Source organism: Aulonocara sp. 'chitande type north' Nkhata Bay, linkage group LG23 (assembly GCF_057382095.1).
Source record: "Aulonocara sp. 'chitande type north' Nkhata Bay isolate Kocher_YH1m ecotype deep benthic linkage group LG23, A_spYH_male_GT1.1, whole genome shotgun sequence".
Classification (NCBI taxonomy): domain Eukaryota; kingdom Metazoa; phylum Chordata; class Actinopteri; order Cichliformes; family Cichlidae; genus Aulonocara; species Aulonocara sp. 'chitande type north' Nkhata Bay.
Genome location: NC_141365.1, coordinates 15,120,774 through 15,145,444, shown reverse-complemented (window position 1 = coordinate 15,145,444; position 24,671 = coordinate 15,120,774). Strand labels below are relative to the sequence as shown.

The 24,671-nt window shown below is 42.3% G+C and overlaps 1 protein-coding gene across 1 annotated transcript; it reads left to right on the top strand.

Moving 5' to 3' along the window:
* The first annotated feature begins 13,732 nt into the window (after positions 1 to 13,732).
* Positions 13,733 to 21,633, top strand: amotl2a (angiomotin like 2a). Its single transcript, XM_086283483.1, has 11 exons — positions 13,733 to 13,943; positions 14,853 to 15,668; positions 15,781 to 15,931; positions 16,289 to 16,433; positions 16,525 to 16,605; positions 17,886 to 18,181; positions 18,438 to 18,628; positions 18,715 to 18,816; positions 18,906 to 19,066; positions 19,348 to 19,527; positions 20,019 to 21,633. Exons 2-11 carry the CDS (start codon positions 14,941 to 14,943, stop codon positions 20,102 to 20,104), a joined length of 2,121 nt encoding a protein of 706 aa, XP_086139609.1. The 5' UTR covers positions 13,733 to 13,943; positions 14,853 to 14,940; the 3' UTR covers positions 20,105 to 21,633.
* Positions 21,634 to 24,671: the final 3,038 nt, after the last annotated feature.

Below are 24,671 nucleotides of genomic sequence, written 5' to 3'. Positions count from 1 at the left end.
TCAGCTGAGTGAGAACGGGAATTATTTGATGTTGTCTTATATAAAAGCTATTTAGAGCATTCCTTGTCCACCGATGGCTAATGAGGTCATCCGTTTGGATCGCCTCCTGCAATTAATTTGCAGATCTCCCCTTGCAAACACCCCCGGGCTACCCTCATTCTTTCTGTCTTATGCAATGACATGCACAGGTTGAGTGCGACCTCGATGCCGTATTTTCTCCTTGTGCATTTAGGTGCAAGCGATCATGATGATGATGCGATCACTTTTATGTTGGATTTTTAGTTACATATGTAGTATTTTCCTACAACCTAATATGCACGACTTGTTAAAACACTGAATAAAGCGATTGTTTGAGATTAAACATGGGGTGATTTGCTTGATATGGTAAAGCCTGAAGAGAAAGTAGAGAGAAAACAAAACAATAGACAGCAAGTGATTATAATCTACGCCCTAAAAGCATCCTGGGATACGCTGATGAATTGGTAAGGGGAAAAGTCAGTTTACATTCTTTCAGTCACAGTGACATAAACAGCCGAACATGTTTTGATTTGTACATCTTTCCGAGAGAAGAGCCTGAAGACGTGACGTCCTTCCTCATTTAGAGTAAAAAAAAAACCCCTTCTCGTCTTTCCATGACACTGTGGAGATGTAAACCAAAGGAAGTTTTCTGCTTTGTGAAACTATTTTAGCTCTTTCACTGTCACTTGGATTTTGCACAGATGAACTCGCTAGTTTGTGGTTAATTAGCTTCTCTCGCTCTTAATACAAAGTTAATACAAAAGATAACCGTAGCTACCATGACATCACATGTTTGTTTGTTGAAGATTCAAAACGAACCTTTCCTCCGTCGCCATCTTGGTTATAAAAAAAACCCGGATGTGACGAGGTGGGCAGGTTTGTGAAACTGATTATGATTAACAGCTTGCTAGCCAATGATTAATACCACAGGTGATCCTTCATTTTGCTGTGTGTGTGACAAAAATGATAAAAATAGACTTCTTTTATTCAATATAAACCCCAATGAGTGACTGAGCCTATGAACTCAACAGGAATGTATTTACAGAGGTCAGAAAACTGTTTTCTTTTTGACATTTATAGACCTCTTTGCAGCTGCAGCTATCGCCATCTGGTGGCATTCAGACAGAATGCAGGTTTTAGGCACTCGTGCATAATCTTCTGGCCCAGATGTTCTGACCCATGTTTATTAATTTAACCAGCTAAGTTAGCACTCCACTCTCTTGTCCAAATATGGTAATGTTTGGGTTCGGAAAACTTGCATGGCAACTTATTGTGAAGCATCGGAATGGCAAAAACGCAAACGATGACCCTTTGAAATAAATCTAGAACCAGAGGCTGTTGTCGGATTGTAAATAAAAGGTAGATGTCACCAGTTTATAAGTAAACTATGTCGAAAATATGGTGGACGTTAGTGTTTGTTTCATGAGTTATTTCAGGGACAATTGCGGAGAATGCTTGGGTTTACTGTGAATAAATGATCGTGAGCCAAAAATGCCTGTGTGGGAAAAACACACAGACAAAGTGCTTCCTTCACTGGTCAAACATGCCATCAAAAACATGTCTGTTTTCATATCAACCAAACAAATTGAAAAGAAATCTGATAGCTTAGTGGATTGTGTACAAATGTGTATACACGCGGTTCTCAAGAGGGAAGACTTCATGGTCCATTACTTTCAGGCAGCTGTTGTCACTTGACAAAGAGGTGGGGGCAGATAACAGCAGCGTTATCAAAACTGAATCTCTCTACTCCAACAACACCCTTTTCTCCCAGTTTTCCCTGAAGTATGCAGGAGGCTGAAACATCCAACCCTGCACCAGTCAATACTTCTTTTATGTCTTAGATTTGCACCTATGTGCTGTGGCAGGTACCTTCTCATTTGCTCTACAGAAATGATTGACCCTCATCAGTTTCCCCCCCTTTCATGCTTGGGTCAACTCTGAGGCCACTGTGTATTTAAGTCTTTAATTACACAGGCTATAAAGTCGTCAGTGTTGTGGGAGATCAGAGAGAAAATCGTCATCACCTGTGGTGATCACTCTGCAGGCGGTCCGGGTCATAAATCAGCGGGGTCTAACGGCCGCTCCTCCTGTTGAGGATTCAGATCTGACGTTTCATTTTTAATCAGGTGTGCTGTGGTTTAAACTCATCTGCGGCTTTAAATGTGTTTGAAATGTTTGGGAAGAAGTGACAAAGCTTTAAAAAAATGCAAACACAGGCCAAGAATGAGCGGCATCTGTTTGCTACACAAACATTATCTGAGGTATGTGAGTGTTGCAAGTGTTTAATGTCAGTTGGTAGTTGTTAGGTATTTATTTATTCCCTTGTTGGGACAGGTCACAGCATCAGTAAGGTAGAAATTTAAAGTGGAAATGTTTGCTTAATGTAGCAGAAAATGAAGTAAAGAGGGTTTTTTTTCATTTGGGCCGTAGAGGAAATTGAACTGCACTATATGTATGTTAATAATACATTGAAGTATGTGAGTATTTGGACAATACCACCAATTTTCAGCATAAACTAAACGGTTGCACAAAAGTATTGGAATAATTAACGTATTACAGACATTCAAAGTAATCGGAGACATTTTAATTTAAACACTCTTGTTCATCAGGCTCTGTTTATGTTCAACTTTTATTATCAGAGCCAAGTATTTGGACTGATACAATTCGCCACAGCAGGTTTTAAATTTGATTTCAGTCATAATTTAAGGGGTTTAACATTACAACACAGCTCACCATTTTCAGAGGATTAAAGGTAACTGGAAAAGTGGTTAACAGTTTTATGGCCTTTTGCATTCAACTACGTGAAATTAAGCAAACTTGCATTTGGTAGCTGCTCCCTGGAACTCTCAATATGAGCTTTAGACATGTCGATCCAACTGAGTGTTTCTTTTCCTTCTCGCCTCCTTGCTCCACATTCAGAAAATTAAATTCTAAGGAGTATGTTCTGAATGCTTCCTATTTATCATTGCCCCCCTGCCGTCTAAGAATGCCATCGGGCACGTAATAACCACCTGTCACTGCACTATTAGCGGGTTGCAGGTCTCCTCCCACGCTCTTAACATGCTCTCCCTGAGCTACACGTTGCTCCAAAGAGAGTGAATTTGTATGCAAATGGCTTTGCTTCCTGTTCTCTATCTGCTTGGGCAAAGGGTGGGATTTCCTCATTCCTGACGTCTGACCCTTCCACTCATCTGTCTCACGTTTCCCTTCCCTTTAACGGCAGTCTGCCATCTGGAGATGGAGGTTATCACAGCAGACCTGTGGCCTCTTTACATTTGTTTACTTAAGACATTTATTTACCAAACCTTTGTGCTGACGTAGTTCTTGAGAATATGAACAGGTTATGTCTGTTGGTGTAGAAATCCTCATGTGCGCGCCTTTAAAGAGATCATTAGGGGAAATCTGCTACAAATGTCAAATAAAGACTCACCTCGATCATCTGAATGCTGTGGTTAGTTAATAGTGGAACTCTGATAAAAGTATAGTTTCTTTTATCATCATTAAGTATCTGGAAGTTAAGTCATTTAGAGCATTTTTAATGCTTTGTGCACCACATGACAGAATTTGAAGCCACAATATGTTTTTTGTTCAACACGATTAGCACTGGTGTGGAGATATATCGTGGTTTGAATAAACTGCACCAGTTTAAGGTCTGTGATCTTGAGGAACAGAAACAGGTACCTTGGATGTTTGATCAGGTTCTCATAATTCACTAGAGAAAACTTCAAAAAGTGCATTTAGGATAAACATTCAAGGCTTTTATCACCATGTGAGATAGGTGGCTGCTCAGAGCAAGTTGGAGCAGATGAAATGTCTATTTTTTGTTGTTTTAACCTACATTTGATATCAGGCTCATCTTCTAGCCGGAATTCCTTCTGTGTAAACAAATAAACACATTTCCAAGTAATTTTTTAACACTCGTGAATGTAGCTTATGTCTGTGAGACAGTTTAATATAGTTCTTTTGAAGTTATGAGATCTTAAAAAAGTATCAACCGAACCTTGTATACTTTGAAGGTCTATAAGTTGAACAGTTTTTGCAGCATAAAGTTGACATTTTGCACACCTACAATATGCTAAAGTTACTGTAGGGTTTGTGTTTTTCATTTAAAAAGGGACCTGAATTAACACAGATCCATCATGGAGACAAGTCAGATTTAGCCACACAGACTGATATTCACTAGGTTCTTTAATACAAGAAAATATCAAACTTAAATGTATGAATAATAAAGCAAAGACATAACAATATAACTGATGCTGAATATTAAAGACCATTTTAACAGCTCAGAAGTACAAACATGTTGCATGTCAGTAAATATGCAGTAACATTTTCATCTTTCATTGTTATCTGTGTAATAATGGTAGATATTAATATTTTGAATTGTCCACCATAGAACAAATAACTATAAATATGGCTGGTACCAATGTAAATCTTTGCTGGCGTCCAGTCTGTCGCAGCCAATCATGGTTGAAGTTTAGGATATACGCAGTCTGCCCCAGAAACACTTTCTCCAAACACTACGGTGGAAAACTGGCAGAAATCGGCCCTCAAAATCCAGCGAAACATCCGTAATTTTAGAAAGGAATGTCACATTCCTTTGCAGTTGACTGAGCCCAGTCTTTCAGAGTGCCTCCTATCAGGAAGTGCTGCACAATGGGAGCAAATTGCCAGAAACACAAAGTCAGACATTTGGGACAAAGGTGGGGGCAGACAGAGGAAACCGTGTCAGCCCTCATACAATAACCTTTGCTGCCACACTCGGATTCAATAATAAATATATCCAAACATGAGCCAAAGTCGGATCCTCTGGGGAGAGACATTGATTAAGAATAAACTCAGAAGCTTTACAGCCAAAGTGATGAGTTACTCCTCTTTGACAAAAGGGACGATTCTGATCTGATTCAAACTAAGCAAAGGTTTTTCAAACTTTAATTCAGGCAATGACAAGATACAGAGAAAACACACACACAGCACGCCTACAGCAAATGTTCTCATTCATATTTTCTGATGCATTTATTTATATTTTTCAAACTTACGGGGTTTCAGATGCTCTTAATGTCTGTCCTGCTAAAGCACGCTGTTAAAAACATGTCAAGTATTTGCGTTGTTTAAAGTCTTCAGTGTTTAATACGTGACCTAAAAAGACTACTTTACGTAAGCTGGATGTAGAATGTGAAAAGTGGCATTAGTCCTAAAAACGTGTATGAAGACAACATCCACCAGGTGCTCGCTGTGTTTTCAGCACTTATCTGCTGTATTTGATGCACTGGTCACTAAATTAGCTCAAAATGCTGCTGGTTATAAGCACTGACTAAAACCATGATTCTTCAGGCTCATATGCAGCCGTGTGTCCTGTTATTATGTGAAAAACAAGAGCTTAGACATCATATTGTTATTCGTGATTATTTGGCAAATTGAATAACAAAGTGTAGTAAAAAATATAGTCCTACTTCAAATATTAATCTTTATAGTTTTATAAATGACATTTATTTAAATGTCCTTGTTATGTTGAAAGACATAACACTTTTCAGAACCTCATAAATTTTATTAGTGGGTCGTTACAGCTTTTGATGACTGATAATGTATTGTTAACTATGTGGTGTTAGTGTGTTTAATCATTTTCAGATTCAGAGATTTGCTTTTGTTTTGGGGGGTAAGGGGATTATAAATGTAGTGATTAACCCTTTTATTACTGGCTTCACAATGGATATCTGTTCAGCAGTTCCAGTATCAAAGATATTTGGTGTCCGGAGGTCGACCACCTGCTCTCCGTCTGACACGCTGCCATTTCCAGGCTTCCAGCACCGAGACATCCATCTCTAGTGCTTGGCAGATGGTTCAGACTGAGAGGTTTTGCCCTCACCGTGGCTTTAGGAGGCGTCTTTATCTGGCCTGGAAGCTTTATCCCAGCCATCTGCTCACAAAGAGTCTGCATGGATTGGGGAGGGGGCAGGCGAACTTATATGTGCAAACACATACAGCAACAGCGTTGACACGAGGCTGATTGCTCAGGCTTGTGGCACTTTGTTGGATCCAAGAGTTTGGATCAGGCAAAGAGATGGTAACAGGTTGATTTTCTTTCTTTTTTTACAGACCGCAGCAACATACTCCAGGTGTTTCTCTTTGTATTTTGGAGTGGCTGTAATGTACGTGCAGCCTGCTTTCTGTTTTGTATACACTGCATTCTTGTTGCAGGAGTCCATATGGTGGGGGCCTGACAGGTGCATCTGCCTCTGAGCTGCAGGGCAGTAGATACTGAGCAGCGCTTTGTTTCCACAAAACATCTGCCTCTTGGCCTGAAGCCCTGTGAAACCCAGCTAAACCCCAGTGTGGTTTCAAAAGTCAGCCATTCATTAAGATTCTCACAAAAGTCAACTTTTTATGTTGACGCTGGCTCAGCAGCAGCAGAGTTAATGGAGATGCACATGCAGGCCTGCATATTATTAAGTGTTGTTATTATAAGCCAATCTGTTTTATTGCATTTCACAAATCCTTTCTTTGTCTTTATTTTTAAAAATCCAATTCTAAGTCAATTTTAGCTGTTTTAAGGGGTATTGCTAAATGTCTTGGCCACTGTGATACAGGAATTTGCCAGCTTTTGAGATGAAGTTTATTTAATTTTACATGTTTGATAAAAATCTGCAGAGTTCATTTGATAACCTCCTGTTTCCCAAATTCTTTAGATATAATTTTTCCAACATTGGGCAACATTCAAAGGGACGGCTTCAGAAGAAAGCTTGTGTTGTCTGTCGACACAAGTTGTGTGTTGTGAGCCAAACAAACGTTGCTTGTTTCTCCCGAAACGGCTGAAATGAGCTCAACATCTTCCAAAGGTTTCTGCAACAGTACCCACGAGGAATGTCTGTGGATCAGCTGTTCTGGTGTTTACACAGCTCGGATGTCACATCGGCACCTTCTCATTTTATATCAGAGACATCATTACCTCAGCGATATTTTTAGACTTGGAAGGCTTTAAAAATAAAATTACCATTACTCAAAAAATACAAAGGCACAGTGATAATAGAAAAGCCTTTCACACCGTGTTCTTTGTGTGAACTTGAGAAGCGGTTGACTTGAAAGCTTTCACTGTGCTTAACGCAGCAGAGAAAGAGTCTGCCCTAACCTGCCTTTGAAGGTGGCCTTCGAAACACTTGGGCTACGGTCTCTGAGGCGAGGAGGCGCGAATTACAACTGCCATCCTCATCTCATTCTTTAAGCACCTAGAACCAGGAGTTATTCATAAAGCGCGTTGCTCTGGCTGGTTTCACTTTTATTAGTGTGAGAAGAAGAAGAATTGATCTGTTCTGGTAAATGAGATGACGTGTAGGTGAACCTGTAGGCATATTGCCACAGCGGTCGCTCTTAGATATCGTCCCATAAAGCAGATGGTCAGCAGCATTCAACTCCAGTATGCTTAATTTCAAACTGTAATATTTATTTACAAGCACATCCTGGGGTTTTTTCAAGGAAAGATGTTAACCTCAGCCACAGACGGTATAATAAGATGGACTTTATCCCCATGACATCATTCTTTTATTCAGAATTTAATAGTTATAGTATTCTTCAGTCTTCTTGGTTCAGAGTGATGTCAATTTTGTCCTTGAATGGTGATCTCTGGGCTCCAAGCGGGTGTCCACATGCCTGCTACTCTTTGTGACATGATGCAATGCAAAAACTACCCATGCACGCCTTGGGCCGATTTCTATAACAGAAATGACTCTTCAACAGCAGAGTCTTTAGCTGTGTTTGGAACAGAGTATAACTGCCGCCTAAGACGTGCACATGCTTGCAAGTAACACCTCAACCTGCGTAACGGCCCAGTCATCAGCGCTTGCGGCTAGAATGCCGCGCTTGTATCTCAATGGTTTTCCAGTGAAACAAAACTTTAACTGTTGACCTGAATCACCCTAAACTGAGTCTGGAGCTGAATCAGGTGAATGCCGTTGCTGTAAAGAAGCCCACAGGGCACTCGTGGAAATATGTGTCCTTGTCTTATCTGTAAAAAGCATCACCCACAGGCACAGTCCTGTTTACTGTCCCTCGCTGGTTCAGTGTCACTTGTTTACCTTCATGGTGAGGTGAGGAATTTCTGATGTCATCAGGTGCAAGAAGCCGTTTCATGTTAGACCTGCTGTAAGTCAGACATTTGTAAATGTTTTTCACCTCCAAACCAAACATGGCTGCTCATGTGTTTGGAGTGTGAGGACACACACGGGGTGTCTCCACTATCTGCTGCTTTCAGAATTGGTAAATACTCACACATACAATGAAAAAATCCACTTCATGTAGAAGGGGTGTATTCGGGGTGTAGGAGTTGGCATGCTTTTTTACGCTTATCTTAGTCCGATCCTGTAAGTGATTCACAGCCACTGTCAGCTAAGAAAAGGTTTGAAGTCATGAATTGGGACAGCCATGCAGCAGTGTTATTCACTGAAGAGCCCCCCCCCCCCCCCCATTAAAAGAAACTGTCAGTGGCTGCCGGTTAACCTCCAGTTGTTCCCTGTAGAACAGCAGACTGGAGGCTCAGTTAGACCCTATGCACATGGTAATGTGAGGAATGCGGCCATTTCCTCCTTTCTGGAAAACAAAAGGAGCTGCTGAAGCACCAGGCTTGTCCCACCTCACATACCAAGGGCAGCGCTCCCAGATCGCAGTCTGCTTTGTGTTGGCCCAGTCAGCCCATCAACAGGTCCCAGTGACTGATCTTAGGTATCACTTCTGATGGCAATCGTCCTTGAAAATATGGCGTAAATTAGACTTTCTACCTTTCTTACCCGAGGAGTACACAGCCATAACACCTGCCACCTGTAAGAAACAAGTATGAGACACATGTAAACCTGGAATATATACAAAGAAATTAAAGAAATGCTTGAGAGAAATATTTTAGTTAGAAAAACTTTACATTGTTGAATTCATTGAAAACAAAATTATGTTGATTAAAGTGAAAAATCGAAGTCACTGCTTATGTCACAATGTGACTTGGTTGCCCTAAACGTTTACGTCCCTTTAGGCACTCTTAGTAACATTTAGACATGGGGATGGGTATTCTTCCACCAGGAGGAACCTAGGGCCCAATACAACATATGGTAAATGGCCTGTATTTATATAGCGCTTTACTAGTCCCTAAGGACCCCAAAGTGCTTTACATATCCAGTCATCCACCCATTCACACACACATTCGCACACCGGTGATGGCAGCTACATTGTAGCCACAGCCACCCTGGGGCGCACTGACAGAGGCGAGGCTGCCGGACACTGGCGCCACCAGGCCCTCTGACCACCACCAGTAGGCAACACAACGACCGAGACTGTCCAAGCCGGGGCTCGAACCGGCAACCTTCCGATTACAAGGCGAACTCCTAACTCTTGAGCCACGATCGCCCCATATGATCTGACAAGGGTATGAGGATTTTATCCTAGTATCTAACAGCAATCGGCAAACCACCTTCCCAGACCATCACTGACCTAGCTCCAAACTGGTCAAGCTATACGATGTTGCAGGCAGCATAACATTCAGCAGAGCATCTCTAGAAACATGCAGGAGTACCCCACTGGAGATCATTCTGTAGGGCTCTGGCAGTGCTCCTCCTGTTCCTCCTTACACAAAAGACCTTATACCAGTCCTCCTGGTGGGTTGATGCCCTTCTACATGCCTGTCAGCTCAGGATATATCAGTGACCACATTCTTGACACTGTGCTGGGAGACATGACAAACCTTCTTGGAGAAGATCTTGAAGGAACCAGACATCTGAAAGGGCTGCTTATTCTACCAACAGTGACAGCGATACCAAATCTCAATGAAGTGAAATGACTTTGTGATTATACCGGAATTGAGTTTGGTTGTACGCAACTGTATTTTTTTAGGAGATGAGGTCTTTTGATGGCCACCACTCGATGTTTAGGCATACGCTAAAAATAACCCTCCAGCTAAAGGTTTGAGATTTGCTTCTAAAAAACAGAAATAGCTGAGTGGGTTTTTACTTTAGAGCAAATAAAACTGATAACACACTTAAAATGACTGTTTTACTACAGTGTAAATGTGATGAAATGCTAAAAAGAAGCTGCAACCAGAAGCTAAATGGCAAAAAGTAGCAAAGAGAAACTAAAATGGCAAACATAAGCACACAAAGCAACACTTCCAGATGCATTTACCCTTTATACCTGTATATGGATGAAATATTGTAAATGTGTCTACTGTCAAACTTTAAAGGCGATTTAAAAAATGCTGCAGCTAATTAGCCTAGCTTAAAGACAGGATGCTAGGAGACAGGGCTACCCAGCAATTACTTAGCTTGGCAAAACTCTCAGTCTTTGGTAATGACTCACCTGTATATTCTGTTTTTCCCAAAAATATTTCTATAAATATGTCTTTAAAAGAATAAAAACTTTATTAAACAAAAAAGGTTTTTTTTCTATCGTGGGTTTATTCTACCAAGTGACTGGCATTTCTGTTTGCTTTGTTTTAATGATTTATGGTCTGATTATTAGGTGTTTGACTTCTCATGTAGCCTGCGGTATAATGCTGAGAAAGAAGTACCTGGAAATTACTATTGTTTGTGGCGTGGGAAAGGTTGCATAATCTAATTTCCAGGCAACAGGAATGCACAGTCACTCATACGCTTCATGTTACCAGCACAGTCTTTCCACATATAATTGGTGTGTGTTTGTTTAGCTGTCCTCTATGGATAGAGATGACTTATTATCACAGAGATCCTAAGCTTTATAAAACTGAAATTCAGGTTCAAATTTGTATAAAAGGAGACTATCAAAAGCATCACTCCTCACATGATCTTTGATCACTTTCATAATGACTTTATAGTTTCAACTGCCATTTCAAATCTTAAATTCTGTTTTATTAAGTATGATCCCAAATGGAGTCAAAAAGGGGGCTGTTGTATCATGTAATTGTTTAACCCATGAGCGTGTAGTGTTCTTCACTTTGTTACGTTTGGTTTCAAAATATCAGTGCTACACTACCCAATGGGTGACATTACCTCGTCTATGTTAATCTTTTATATATTAGGGTTTTACCTGCTAATAAAAATATTAGCACCCTCTGAATAGGCTTTGATATTATATTAAAATGATCAGACTCACTGCTTTCCTTCACTCAAGCTTAAAATGCATTTTTTTGCTTATCAGATGGCTAAAAAATACCAGGGGAATTCACAGGCTTCTGTAAAGCCAAACTGATTCTTTGCCCCAACTGTATGTGGGTCAGTTATGCTTATGTGCATAGTGAGGGCAAAAGGGCAGTTTTGGAGCCAGAAGAACCTACGCTGAACCAAAGACTGAATGTACAGAAACCGGCATCATTCTGTCTCATTACATATAGACAAATGTGTGAGGTGTCATAAACCTAAGCTTATCCAGAGGATCATTAAATGGTGAAACCTTTTTATCAGTTCTTCAGCATTCTTTAGCAGCTCTTGGACTTCAACTGCCATGCAAATCGATACCTGCGACTGTTTAAGATAAAGCAACCTGCCCTGTCGGCTGCGAGCATCACATTAAAAAGAGAAGACTTGTTTACACTCACTACAACCTCAAATCACTGAATCAGTTTGATGGTGTTCATGCACTCAATAACATTACTGCTGCACAGCCCCCACTGCCAGCTGATCCCAGGGTCTACATCCACATGCAGCCGGTGCTTGAGGTGGAGGGGAGAACAGCAGATGGCAGGGCTGCCCCCATCATGTCTGCTTTCTTGGGAGAACAATGCATCTCTCAGAGCTCTTATTAAAGGAGGGGAAGGGGGGTTTCAGTCCGCGGACAGCTGGCAGGCAGCATGCCTCACGTCGCCCCTCTCCCCTCCATGTCCACACATACACACTGCAATTAACTGGCACGGGCTGCGGCTTAAATATTTACCAGGTCCATGCAAACAAAAGAAAAAAAGATTAGTCCAGGTCTCAGTGATATGACATCATTTTTCATCTGCAGCTCAGTGTAGCAGGTATATAATCTGTTACCGAGTTTGTGTCAAATGTCAAGTTTGTGTATAAGGATCACAGAGCAAGAGGACCAAAACGCAGGACAGAGTAAAAGCTCCAAATCCAAATCTTTTATCGGGTCTGAGGTCATTCAGGGGTGGGCAGACAACAAACCAGGTGAGGATGAGCAGGCAAATGAAAGGTCAATAAAACAGGTACAAATGTACAAGGAAACAAAAATTCAAGAAGAGAAGAACTTTGAACAGGGAAAATAGCTGGAATGTTTGACTGTGATCGTCTATAGTTAGATAGCCATAAAAGGTGGACATGGGTTCTGGGGCTAGAAAGCGAAGCCAGTATGGAAGTGCCTTAAGCATGCATTCTTTTTTATGAAAAGCAGGGGGCGAGTCTATAGTTATAAATAACAACTGTATAACATTGTATAAAAAACTATGAGGAAAAAGAGGCTACAGTTTACATGATCTATGAGCTCAGTAAAAACTCCCTTGATGTGATATTCTGGTTTGTTGCTGGTTAAAAGTCGCATTTAATACAACACGATGTTCAGTATGGAGATTATGATCTTCATAAATCAGGAGAAAGCTGGAGATTGTGATGGGCAGGCCTACCTTGTGATCTGCAAGTTTCTGTTGGGTCCATCCTTTTCATAAAGATAACAACCACAGAAATGTTTAGCCTGAGGCTTAAAAAAACAAACAAGACTTTGCCTAGCTTCATAGTGTGTTAAATGTATAGCATAACTTGATGTACACTTTCCCAAATATGTAATGAGACGTCTTTGTGAATGAGACCTCAGCAGCCGTGATAGGTCTGGTTGGTCGAACTGAATAAAATAGGCCTTTATTGTCACTGTACATGTACAAACAAATTGTGGTACGTACATGTGGCATAAATGCAGTTTGCTCATTAGCACAAGGATAACACTTCTATGGAACGTAGGGCTGCTTGCTAATGAAGCAAGTTAAAATAGTTTGTATTGTGCTGCCGGCGATGCATGCAGCTCTTTTCATACCTCTGATGTATGCACTGATATGTCATTGGCCATCTTTCATATACAGTCTATAATAAAACTCGCCAATAAGCTTGGAATCACGTAAAGTTGCTGCTGTTGTCTGAGCTTGGTTCTGCTGCTTTAGATAAAGCAGTGTTTAAAAGCCTCACTGTGGAAACTGGCGGATTTTTCTTGATTTTCTGACATGAAAACAAAGTTACTGAAGTAAAAGAAATTAGTAATAAAATCAAGGATTCAGTTTGTGATGAGAAACGGAGACAGACTGGCTTAATTTGGCACATCTAAGTTAATGTCTAAAAATAAAATATAATGATAATATAATAAAACTAAATAGCGTTTTGTGACATTTTTTTTATTTTGACGCAAAAATTCTTCAAAATATAAAATTTTTTTAACATTGCATTCTTAAAGTATTTGAACGGCTATTTTACTGCTTTTTATCTTTTTTGTGCGGCAGTGCCACAGAAACGTTCAAACATGAGAATGCAGGGACTTAAATCTTCCTCAGCTATAGAAACTGTGCATTCAAATGTCCTGAAGCCGCACAACAAAAAACAACAACGAGCTCTTTTACATGACACAAGCAGCCAGCTGAGGGGCTGCTGCTTCTGCTGCTCTGAATCCATTTTTTTAAACACACCGCCCCTCTCTCTTCCTCTTCCTCCTCCTCATCCTCTCCCTCCTCCCCTCTGCTCTGCTTTTGATCCCACAGGGACTCGGAGCCTTTGCATTCCTGTCATTCCAGCCGCAGCGAACAATCAGCTCTCAGTTATTTATTAGTGCGCCTCGCAGCTCCGCTCCGCTCAGTCTGCTGCCTGCTACCCGTCAGCGCGCACACATGCGCACGGAGGAAAGGAGCTCCGCACACTTGTGGACGTTTATTTTGAACAATAAGCGCAGATCATTGATTTGAGATACGACGGCACCGCTCACTGTGCGATGAGACAAAAAAATTGGTGAGTTTAGCATTTTATCTGAATAGGTTTATCTGAACGTTTTCTGTCGGTTTGTGTGTGGACGGAGTCCACTCCGGATGGAGTTACTTACTTAACAGATTACATCTGAGTCCCGTTTTAATTCATGAGCCACACACAGATCCATCCATTTACAAAACAGTCTCATTCATGCAGGAGCTATAAAGGCACAAACCATTCAAATGTAGAGTTACCCATAAAGCTTTTGCATTTTGTGTTTTATGTGTTTATAATTCAAACTCAAATAGTAAAGAATTTAAAGACTTTTCACACTTTGTAAAAACAAAACAAGAACATTTACTTTGGCCAAATTGACCCTGTGGCGGCCGGTTCTGGTCACCAGGCCCTATGTTTCACACCCCTGACATTAATGTCTTTAAACTGATTTTTAAATAATCTTTACTGCTGCTTTTTCAGCTTGGAGGATTAGACTTGATGATGTTTTGCGTAATTCACTCTTGATCTCATGTAGCTGTGTAGCTATTTTGTGCGGTCAGGACACATTGTGGTGGTTTAATAAGGCATTAATTTTACTCTCTATCCAGATTTTCACGTTGAAAGTTAAAATGAGTTAATTGTATAAAGTAACCAGAGCATTTTAAAGCATCCATCATTCATATTCTGAAGACTTTATATGTCTTCATCATGTTTTGGGCATTATCTGATCCTGAATCACTGGAATCTTTTGAGTCTGTGCGACCGTTGAGTATTATGCTTGTGTGACTGGAGAAAGTTATGCATTGCAGCATGTGGGCCATAAAAACTGGATCTCCAGTGACATCACTATCAGGGGTATTTCCAGCTACAGCTCGTGCACACACAGCATTGTGTAACAGAAGTGTGGATAAGTTTGTGCAGTGTTGAGTCTGACCACAGTTCTTTTCCTTTCAGATGTGTGATTTGTGAAGCGCCCACGCTGCCACATCGAGGCTTGTTTTTGTTTCGTTTTATTTTTTAAACTGTCTTTTCATTGGCTGACATGAGAACTGCCGAGGAGTCCTCTGGAACGGTCCTGCACCGTCTCATCCAGGAACAGCTCCGCTACGGAAACCTGACGGACACGCGCACGCTTCTAGCCATCCAGCAGCAGGCACTGCGTGGAGGCAGCAGCGGCGGCGGCACCGGCAGTCCCCGCTCCTCTCTGGAGAGCCTCACTCAGGAGGACACTCAATACATCCAGATGTCAACAAGGCAGGAGCCTCAAGGTCAGGAGCACCAAGGAGACAGCTTGCACTCTGAGAGCCCCGTGTGCCACCTGTACCATCTCCACAAGGAGGAACTGCCTACTTACGAGGAAGCCAAAGCCCACTCCCAGTTCCTGAACTCTCAGAAGGGGCAGGCGGAGCACAATGGACCCAGCATGGATGTAGAGGGAAGTGGAAGTGAGGCACAGTGGGATCTGAAGAGAGAGCACGCTCGCTCTCTCAGTGAGAGACTCATGCAGCTTTCTCTGGAGAGAAACCGGTCTAGGAACAGTCTGCCTATGAGTTCCTCACACAGCTACCCACAGCTCTATAATCATCACAATAATGTTTTAAATGCTGCGACACCTGACAGACAAAGGGCTCAGCCGTGTGCAGAGCAGCGAGGACCACCCCCAGACTATCCTTTCTGTGTCAGACTTCCTGGATACATGCTCAGCCACTCACAGGAATATGTGCAATACAACCAAGACCCCCATCCTCCCCTCTACACACAACAGCACAGGTAACATCCACAAACACATGCGCTATCAAAAAAAGAAGAACAGCCCCAGAGAAGTCTGCTGTTCTTTTATTTTGGCGGTCTTTTCAGCACTGTTGCTATCTCCTGTCTGCAGGTTTGTGTCTGCTCAGTCGCAGGAGACTCACAACAGCATCACAGCAGCTTCAGACTGCAACTCCCCTCAGAGCAACACATTAATGCGGGAGAACGAGCGGCTCAGGAAGGAACTGGAGGTGTACACGGAAAAGGCCACCAGGCTTCAGAAGGTGAGAGGATGGTAGTGAATGGTTCGTTGAGGTCGTGAGAAAACAAAAGTTTTTAGCTGGGGCAGGAGGTGACGGGTTTTCTCACTAATTCAGAGCATGGAATCTCTACAACGCATCTCCTTTTGTCTTTAAAAACATGTCGGCATGTGAGGAGATAAATGGCTGGCACCTGGGATCACGAGTGTTCAGTCTGGAATGTTAATTCCATTATTCATTCACGTAGTGTTAAAGAGACATTTCACAGCGGGTGGCATTCAGTAGACTAATTAGCCTCATTGATATTAACATTTGCAACATAAACCAGACAATATGCAGGAATTCCTCCCCCAGAGACTCATTTTCTCTCTTTCTTCCCAGTTGGAGTTGGAGATTCAGAGGATATCTGAGGCTTATGAGACCCTCATGAAAGGCTCTGGAAAGCGAGAAACTCTGGAGAAAACGATGAGGAATAAACTAGAGGCAGAGGTTAAGAGAATGCATGACTTCAACAGAGACCTGCGAGGTAAGTTTCCATTTTTATTTGTCTGTCTCCTGGCTTTAAACCTACTTTATGCGTATGTGCTCATTGTGGTATGCTGGTCATCTCTGTGCAGAGCAACTCGACGTGGCTAACAAGCACAGAGCGGACTGTGCCGACCCGAAGCAGCACGTCTTTGTCAAACTCTTGGAGCAAAGTGAGTCTGCATCAGTCTTTTGTTACAAACTCCTCTCACGCTGCAGTTCTTCACAGATTCAATCACAATTCCCTGTGAAACACTGAACAATAGCAGGAACATAGCTGAGCAGGGATTGGTTTCCTTCTTTAGTGATGTGGTGCTGTCTACATGTTGTCACACAAATGGGTGTATCTCCCCTGTAAGTTACTTTTGGCACCTAGACTCCAGACCTTTTTTTATGCTGCAGTAAATGTGGCCTGGATTCCTGAGATGTTTTTAGGGCTTTCAGGGTGTTTGCCACTAGGAATGCCCCCCCTCCCTTTTTTTTTTTTTTTTACTGATGTGCTCAGTTTTGCATCGCTACTAATGACCTCCCTTCTCAAGGGGAACTAATACGTCTGGGTGTCCTGGCCTAACTCTACATGACCCATGACTTGCTCATTCTCCTTATTTGGGCATTTCTTTTTCATGCCATAGCTTAATGATGATCGGCCAGTTGTGAATATTTCTTTGCTCCCTTTTAGCTCTGTGCAGAACTGAGCTGTAGAGAAATCCCTACAGCGAGGATTAGGTGGAATAACACTTATGTTGGAACATTTGGGCAGTAAATGCAGTCGTGTCAGTGTCTATGATTATCTTTCCCAAACGGTTATCTCAGCATAGCAGAGAAAAGCAGTACAATAGTGGGATGTGTAGTTTATATGTTTGTGTTATGAGAACCACATGAAATATATTTTGAGCTGCTTGTTTACTTCACGTCCTCAGAGGCATTCCAGAGCTTTTACCAGTACAAGGCTATGCCTGTGTGCGTAAGTGGATAAGAGGAAGTCTGCATTCTCTCCACAGGCATGCACTCATGTTGTGTAATCAGCCCCCTTTTAAAGAGGCACATCAGTTAAACTTTCTAAAAGGGCTCATTGAAATGCAGACTAGCTTTCAAAGATTCAATGAGAAATATTGTTTTTACTGATCCCATGTTTACGAGGGCAATAAACTTAGCAAAAAATGAGGTGTCAAATGTTTTGATGTTGAACCACATGCCTTTATGTCTGTTGTTGGGTCACATTCCTTAGAAAATGCACTGAAATGCTCCCGGACTGAAGGCTTCACTGACCCCAGCGAAGGCCATGGGAGCTTCTCTTTAGAGGAGACCAATTTTACTCTTTTTTTTTTTTCCAGTGATATAGTTTTATAGGCTTAAAAAATCAAACAAAAGCCAGGAAGAATCTCAAAAGATTTATTTTTAAGTTGTTAAGAGCCTCGTCACCTTCATTAACCTGCTGTTTCCTGTATTGCAGATGAAGAGCAGCAGCGGGAGCGCGAATGTCTGGAGAAGCAGATTCAGCACCTGCGAGTGTCCAGGGAGGAGTGCCAGCGGAAACGGGAGCTGATGGAGCAGGCTCTGGCCTCGGCGCAGACTCGCAACCGTCAGCTGGAAGAAGAACTTCAGAGGAAGAGGGCGTACGTGAAGAAAGTGGAGAGGCTGCAGAGTGCGCTGGCCCAGCTGCAGGCCGCCTGTGAGAAGCGGGAAGAGCTGGAGCTCCGGCTACGCACGAGGTTGGAGCAGGAGCTAAAAAGCCTCAGGGCACAACAGGTGAGGAAAACAAGCCCCCCCCCCCCAATGGTTCAGTTAGCAGATTTTAACAATGTGAACATGTCCAAGCGGCTTATCCTATAGAAACACTTGGCTGGCTCACAGGGTGAAAGGGACCAGCATTAGTCTGCTAGAGGATTCCTGCGTAGTTAAAGTAGTAAAAGTGGATTGAGGGATAAACACATTTTCAGAGAGTCAGATTTAGAGCATTTTGTTTCCTTGGGTGTTAAACGATCTATTCTGTCTACCGTTTCAGTCCCAGAACCAGAGCACTGATTCCACAGCTTCAGAGCCGAGCTCGTCCAGGTTGCAGCAGCATCTGAGGGAGAAGGAGGAGCGTATCCTTGCCCTGGAGGCAGATATCACCAAGTGGGAGCAAAAGTACCTGGAGGAGAGCACCATGAGGCAGTTTGCAATGGATGCAGCAGCCACAGCTGCAGCACAGAGGTACAAACAAATCTGTCAAAATGGAGTGAAGATTCAAAACGTAAAAATTGCGGGATTATTTAGAAAACCGTATATTTTATTTTCAGAGATACAACTATCATCAATCACTCCCCGCGGCACTCTCCGGACAGTAGTTTTAATGAAGACCTGCCGTTGTCCCATCACAGACGTCAGGAGATGGAGAACAGGTGATCATCTTTTCATCCATACTTCATTGTTTCCTTCTGCCTGCTCTGTGGTGTTTTTTCTAAACTCACGATGTTCTCCGTGCGTTCAGGATCCGCGCTCTTCACGCTCAGCTCCTGGAGAAGGACGCAGTGATCAAAGTCCTCCAGCAGCGCTCCAGGTTGGAGCAGAGCAAGCCTGAGAAACAGGGGCTTCGTTCGGCCAGATCCGTCCCCTCCATCAACATAGCGACCGGCGGCATGGAGAACAAAGGTGAGCTTCTTCCCTTACTATTCGTGCCGAGCTGAGGAATCTGGAATCTTTAATTACACACGCTATCCTGTGACAACTGCCAGACAGAATGCGCACACCCTGAAAAAGACAAAAACAAGTAGGACACAGCCCTGTTTTTAAACTGGAATGCATATCATCTCTCACTCCAGAATAGCCCCATCCAGAATAGTCATGGGAAGAGCTCTGCGCGGCAGATGTTCAGGAGCGCGTAAATGTGGATGTAGGCGGGTAATTAAGCAGTTTCTTCTCTTTGTCTGCAGGAAAGAGCCTCTCAGATGACCAGACAGGTTCAGCTGTGCTGCAGCCCAAGCTGCTTGCTGCTGCTAAGGTCCTGAGCCGAGACTGCAGCACGCAGAGCGACGAGGCCTCACAGGAGCCTGAGGCCACAGCAGAGCACGGCAAGCTCAAGATGTGTGAAGCAAGCTCAGCGGCTACACCTGGTGGGTTTTTCGAAGTGCTTAAGGCCCAGTCAGCTCCTCACAGCTCATTTTAAGAATGTGTCATTGAATTAAATAGAAAAATCACTCCGACAAGTAGCTTTACATTGTTTCCTCCAGTCAAATCAGCAAACATGAATATTACAGCTGAAACACTCGGATCAAAAAAGATCCACAGAGGCCTCTGGCCACGCTGCGTTTCTACCATAATATGGTTGAGAGAAAATAGTTCCTCCAGGAACCACGTGGTAACTGGGTCATGATTTCTAGAAAAAAAAGATGTTGCTACTTAGTTTTCACATCAGGTTTTTGGTGCTTTCAGCACCGCAGGGCAAGTGCAGACCTCTTCACAGAGGATATTTCCAAAAACGAGCAACTCCAAAACAATCTGGACGTATAAATAACAAATATTTATCTAAACGAATGACACGTGCATCGGCAGTTTGCCTTCCAGTGTTGTTTTTTCTAATCTATAAATTCTGTCCTGCCTGTAGAAACCTCGGAGGAGCCAAAGCTTCCGCCGAAGATGCTAAGGAGCCTCAACAGCTTGGGCGCAGACGTGGTGGAAATCCTCATTTGAGCGCTCGCTGCGGCTCGTATGACTGACAGCAGCTCTGACACAGACTCTTGGCTGAGACTTTAAAGGGCTTCCTCGACGTCTGGCTTAAATCAACATGTGTGTGCTGAGATTTCCTTCTGCTGTTTCTGCACAACTCATAAACGGGCAGTTGGGATTCGTTCACGGTACCTGGACAGTATTTCAGCGTGACAGGAACTGGGCTGCTGACTGTGCATATATTGTGCATGTTTCTCTTTTTATTTTTTAATTATGTATTGTATTTATACATGTAAATGCTGCTCATAATTGATGTGATTTTTGTTTGTCCTAAATGTGCACCACTTTCTTTTTCTAATTATATACACATGACTCACTTCTTGGTTTTGTTTTCCAGTAGCATCCCTGTTACCATGCCCTCTGAAAGTAATGGGAATATTTATAAAATGACTCAGAATTTAACAGAGCTAAATTAACAGTTGCCCTCCTCTTTAAAATACATTCGGAGGCCTTGCTCGCAGCTCAGAGGGGGATTTGGAAACATTTTTTTGAATGCGAAGCCTGCAAAATGCCTGCTCGGTTCTCTCTTTAAAAAGCCTGTGAGGATTGACGCCGTTTCTCTGGGGTCCGGTTTTCCAGATCCCCGGCTAATGTTTGGGGCCTCAGAAGGTGGCTACCCAGCGTTTCGCTCCCCTCCCATGCCACAGCGGAGCTAATCTTCTCACATTCCTCGCTGAGGGAATGCTCCCGTTAAAGAAAAAGGCTATCTAAAGTCTGACCCTTCGCCCTTGTTAAAATGGCAGGCATTCTCCACATGACTCCTTTTCTGGGGTGGTTATTTCTTCTGAGTCGTGGTAGCTGGATCTACCACGAACGTCGAAACGGTCAACTATAATTGGCCCACATTTGCTACTCCATCGCTGTTATATTCAGCTGTTTTTCAAGTATCTCACATTTCTGGGTAGACTATACTGTAAGCCTAATATGGACTCTTCTATTTATTTCTCCCTGCGTGATGTAGGATCACTGAACACTGATGAATGTACACTTCTGTTTTCAATGAATGTGTTTTCTATTTAACTGGAATGTGCCACACTCCATGGGGAAAGGACATTAAAACTCATCATCAGTGGATTTCTGAAGAAGCCAATAAGCTTATCCAGTTTTTAAATATTAGCGTGTGAAACCTCACGTTTACCCGATATTCTCCTTCATCCTCCATCACAGTGCATTTGCTGGTCAGTGCAGTGTGTCAGAGTTACTGCCCTTTGCTTATTCTGCAACATGTTTACACAAATGGCTGTTTGAAGTGAGAGAAGTTAATATATTTTGTAATTATTATTTTTTTCATATCTACTTTAAATGGTCTTGTTTCCTGGTGCCAAAGATGGACTCTATCTTTAAGTTATAGTAGATGATGAATACAAAAGGTTGTGTTAAGTTGCCTCGCTTCAGCTGGTTGACCCAACGTGATGTTGCTGTGAACTTTTGTAAAGGAAACATTTGTATGTATGCCTTAACATTTCACAATAATAAAGTTTTAATATATTCCTGATAAAAGGCTCTCTGTTCTCTTCACCGAAGTAAAGCCGTAGATGTCACCCGCTGGTTTGTAAACATTTTAAATCTGAAATTTTGGTGCTTTTGCCAGCTTTTTTGGAACCACAAGTGACCATATTTGGACAATTAGAAGGATTTACTTCACCCGCTAACATCAGCTAGCTAGGTTTACTGAATCCAAATAGGGTGCACCAACGGTTCCTCATTAGTTCAAAGATAAAAAGTTTAAAAATCACCTCTTGCAGTTGTTATGAAGGCAGATATCAGCTATAGAAGCAACCATTTATATCAGGCTGTAAAGACGGTGACCTCGCCTTCTTCTTTTAGCTGCCCCCTTTAGGATCGCAACAGTGGATCATCTGCCTCCATCCCTAGCAACCCCCTTTGTCACACCAACCGTCTGCCTGTCCTCCTTCACTACGTCCATGAGTCTCCTCTATTTTCTTCATGCCTGGCATCTCCATCTTCAGCGTCCTTTGTCCAGTATATCCAATATCTCTCCTCTGCAGAAGTCCAAACCATCTTAGCCTCTCTAACTTCATATCCACACTTGAACTGCTCCTCTGACATACTCATTTCTAGTCACTCCCAGTGAAAATCTTAACATCTTCAGCTCAGACACTTCCAGAGTGGCCTCATTTCTTTTTGTCGCTGTGACCCTTTCCAAACATCTCAGTGACCTCAGAAATCTTCGAGTTTGAAAAATTCAGCCAAAATCCTCTATCCTCTGTCCACTTGAGGCTGATCCCCAAAGTGACAAAAATCTACTAGTTTTGTAGTTTTGGTCTCTTTAGATATACTGGATTTAGGGGATGACCAGGCTGTTGGGGTTAAACATTTGTACTTACTGTTTGACTCCAAGTTTTCTTTAAAATGTCTCTCCTCAGTCATCAGTCATCCTTCCAATAAATCTACTACACCAACTGAGCCAAGATTTTCTCTATTCTTCTGTGACTTCTATGACTGCTCAGCTGTGGTTGGTCTTCTTCAAGCAGAGACACAATATGATGTACAAAAACTCTGCAAGTAACAAAATGTACCGTATTAGTTTCACAGCAATCTTTTTCTATCTTGCTGTTAAGATAAAGGCATCTTGCATGACAAATACCAGAAGCTGTACCTCAAATCCTAAGAAAATTAAGTTCTTGAGGATTTTAGATTTCATCTCACACAAAGTGATTCTCCAAACCTGCCCAGCAGGAACTAATCCACACGAATTCTCAGAAAATAAGAGAACCTGTAATGTTACTCAAGTTAAATGGAAATACAAATTTAACCTCAAATAATCAGATCAAATGCCAAGTAATTGATTGTATTTTGATGTGGATGTGCTTTCTTATATATTCTCAAGATGTGCAGGGACATGTAGGAATTCCTCGGTAAACTTTTAATTTTAATGTAAATATTTTTGTCTTCCTTGTTCCCCCTTGCTGAGGTTGGAATTTCATTCCTCGGATGCCAGACATTTTCCTCTCGCTGCCTTTACTTGTCATAGGCGAGTGCCACTTTTCTCAGGCGGGGAAAAGCTGCAGTAATAAATCGCCATGTGTTGAGTACCATTTTCAGCTTTGGCACCATGCGGTCTGTGATTTCCCATTATTTTGGTCCTATCTGTGCAAATGCAGATCACATTTCCTGACTCGTATGTCAGTAACTGTGAGTGAGGTGAGGCTCAGCTGAGGGGAAAGGTTAGGATTACGTGAGCACTAAGTTTGAACAGCATCATAGTGGGAAATTTAGCTGAAAAGTCATCCTCATCCAGTCTGCATGGAGAAAGGTTAAACCTTCATGTATGCATTCCACATACATGCGGACTGGAGCATAACTTACAAAGACTGTTGTCAGGTTATCGCCGTGATTTCACCACTGTGACTCCTGCCAACTGTGCGCGTGATTCAATCAGAGTGGATCAAGAACAGATGTCAATGTTCTGAATTTCGACTTTGTTTGTTTTTCATGGTATGAAAGTGCAGACTCCACATAATTCACGCTTCATCTACAGTCAGAAAAATGTTAAAGTCAAGCGCCATTTGAAGCAATGCGAGATACAATCGAAGTGTGTGTGAGGAATGAAGGGGACAGTTGGTAACAAATCATTTGTCCTCCTTTCCTTTTGAGCACATTTTGTACTAAAGGCATGTGTGAAATATTTGGAAAAATAACTGTGGGGCTCTGTGTTTTGCCTTGATTTCCATGGAGATTCCAAAACTTCCTGCCTACAGCAGCCATGGAATGTGCCCCCGCCCCCTCAGCGTTTCCACATAAATCAGGGCACTGACTTCTAATTTTAGGGATGTTAGAGAGACGATGCAAATCTCTCAGAGGAGGCCACTGGAAGCAAATTTTTCGGCCTGAGTCCACTGCAACATTATTTGCTGAACTGCTCGACTTAATTCAATTAAGCTTTATTTATAAAAAGTCAGTTTACAATAACAGTCACCTCTATGTAGTACGGTAAAGACTCAACAACATTAGATCAAATGAGCACCACTTGGTGATGGTGGAGACGAAGAACTCCAGCAGAAGACGCATCCAGCAGGGAGGAGCTGACATCTTAGAGAAAAGGAGCTTACTCTGCTCTCCTACTTCAACCCAACGTCACAGCAAAGCTCTGTCGATTTCAGCGGAGCATTGTTTGGGTGACATGTCACTCTCTGTCACGTTCTCATGAGGATGATGTCTTTTTATCTTGCTAAAGTGTTTTGTCTTGGGTTTTTTTTAAGACAAAAGTCCAAGTCATCATTATCAGCTTCTGCAGCGTTTTATCAGCACTGTTCATGTGCAGCATGTCTTTAAGCTCCATCCATCTATTTTCTTCTTCTTACCCAATGGGCTGGGGCCTAGAGTGAGAGGGGGGGTACACCCTAGACAGGCCACCAGTCGATGGTAGGACCAACATAGAGAGACAGACAACCATTCACACTTACATTTGTGCCATTAATCATTTTATAATCTCCAATTAACCTAAGCCTATGTATATCCTTGGATAGTGGGAGGAAGCTGGAGCACCTGTAGAGAACCCATGCAGACA

Excerpts from the sequence above, each read along its gene's own strand:
- amotl2a (XM_086283483.1), top strand. The coding sequence starts at position 14,941 with ATGAGAACTGCCGAGGAGTCCTCTGGAACGGTCCTGCACCGTCTCATC. Across the intron at positions 15,669-15,780 it reads CTCTACACACAACAGCACAG|GTTTGTGTCTGCTCAGTCGC; the intron begins GTAACATCCACA and ends TCCTGTCTGCAG. Across the intron at positions 18,817-18,905 it reads CGTCAGGAGATGGAGAACAG|GATCCGCGCTCTTCACGCTC; the intron begins GTGATCATCTTT and ends CCGTGCGTTCAG.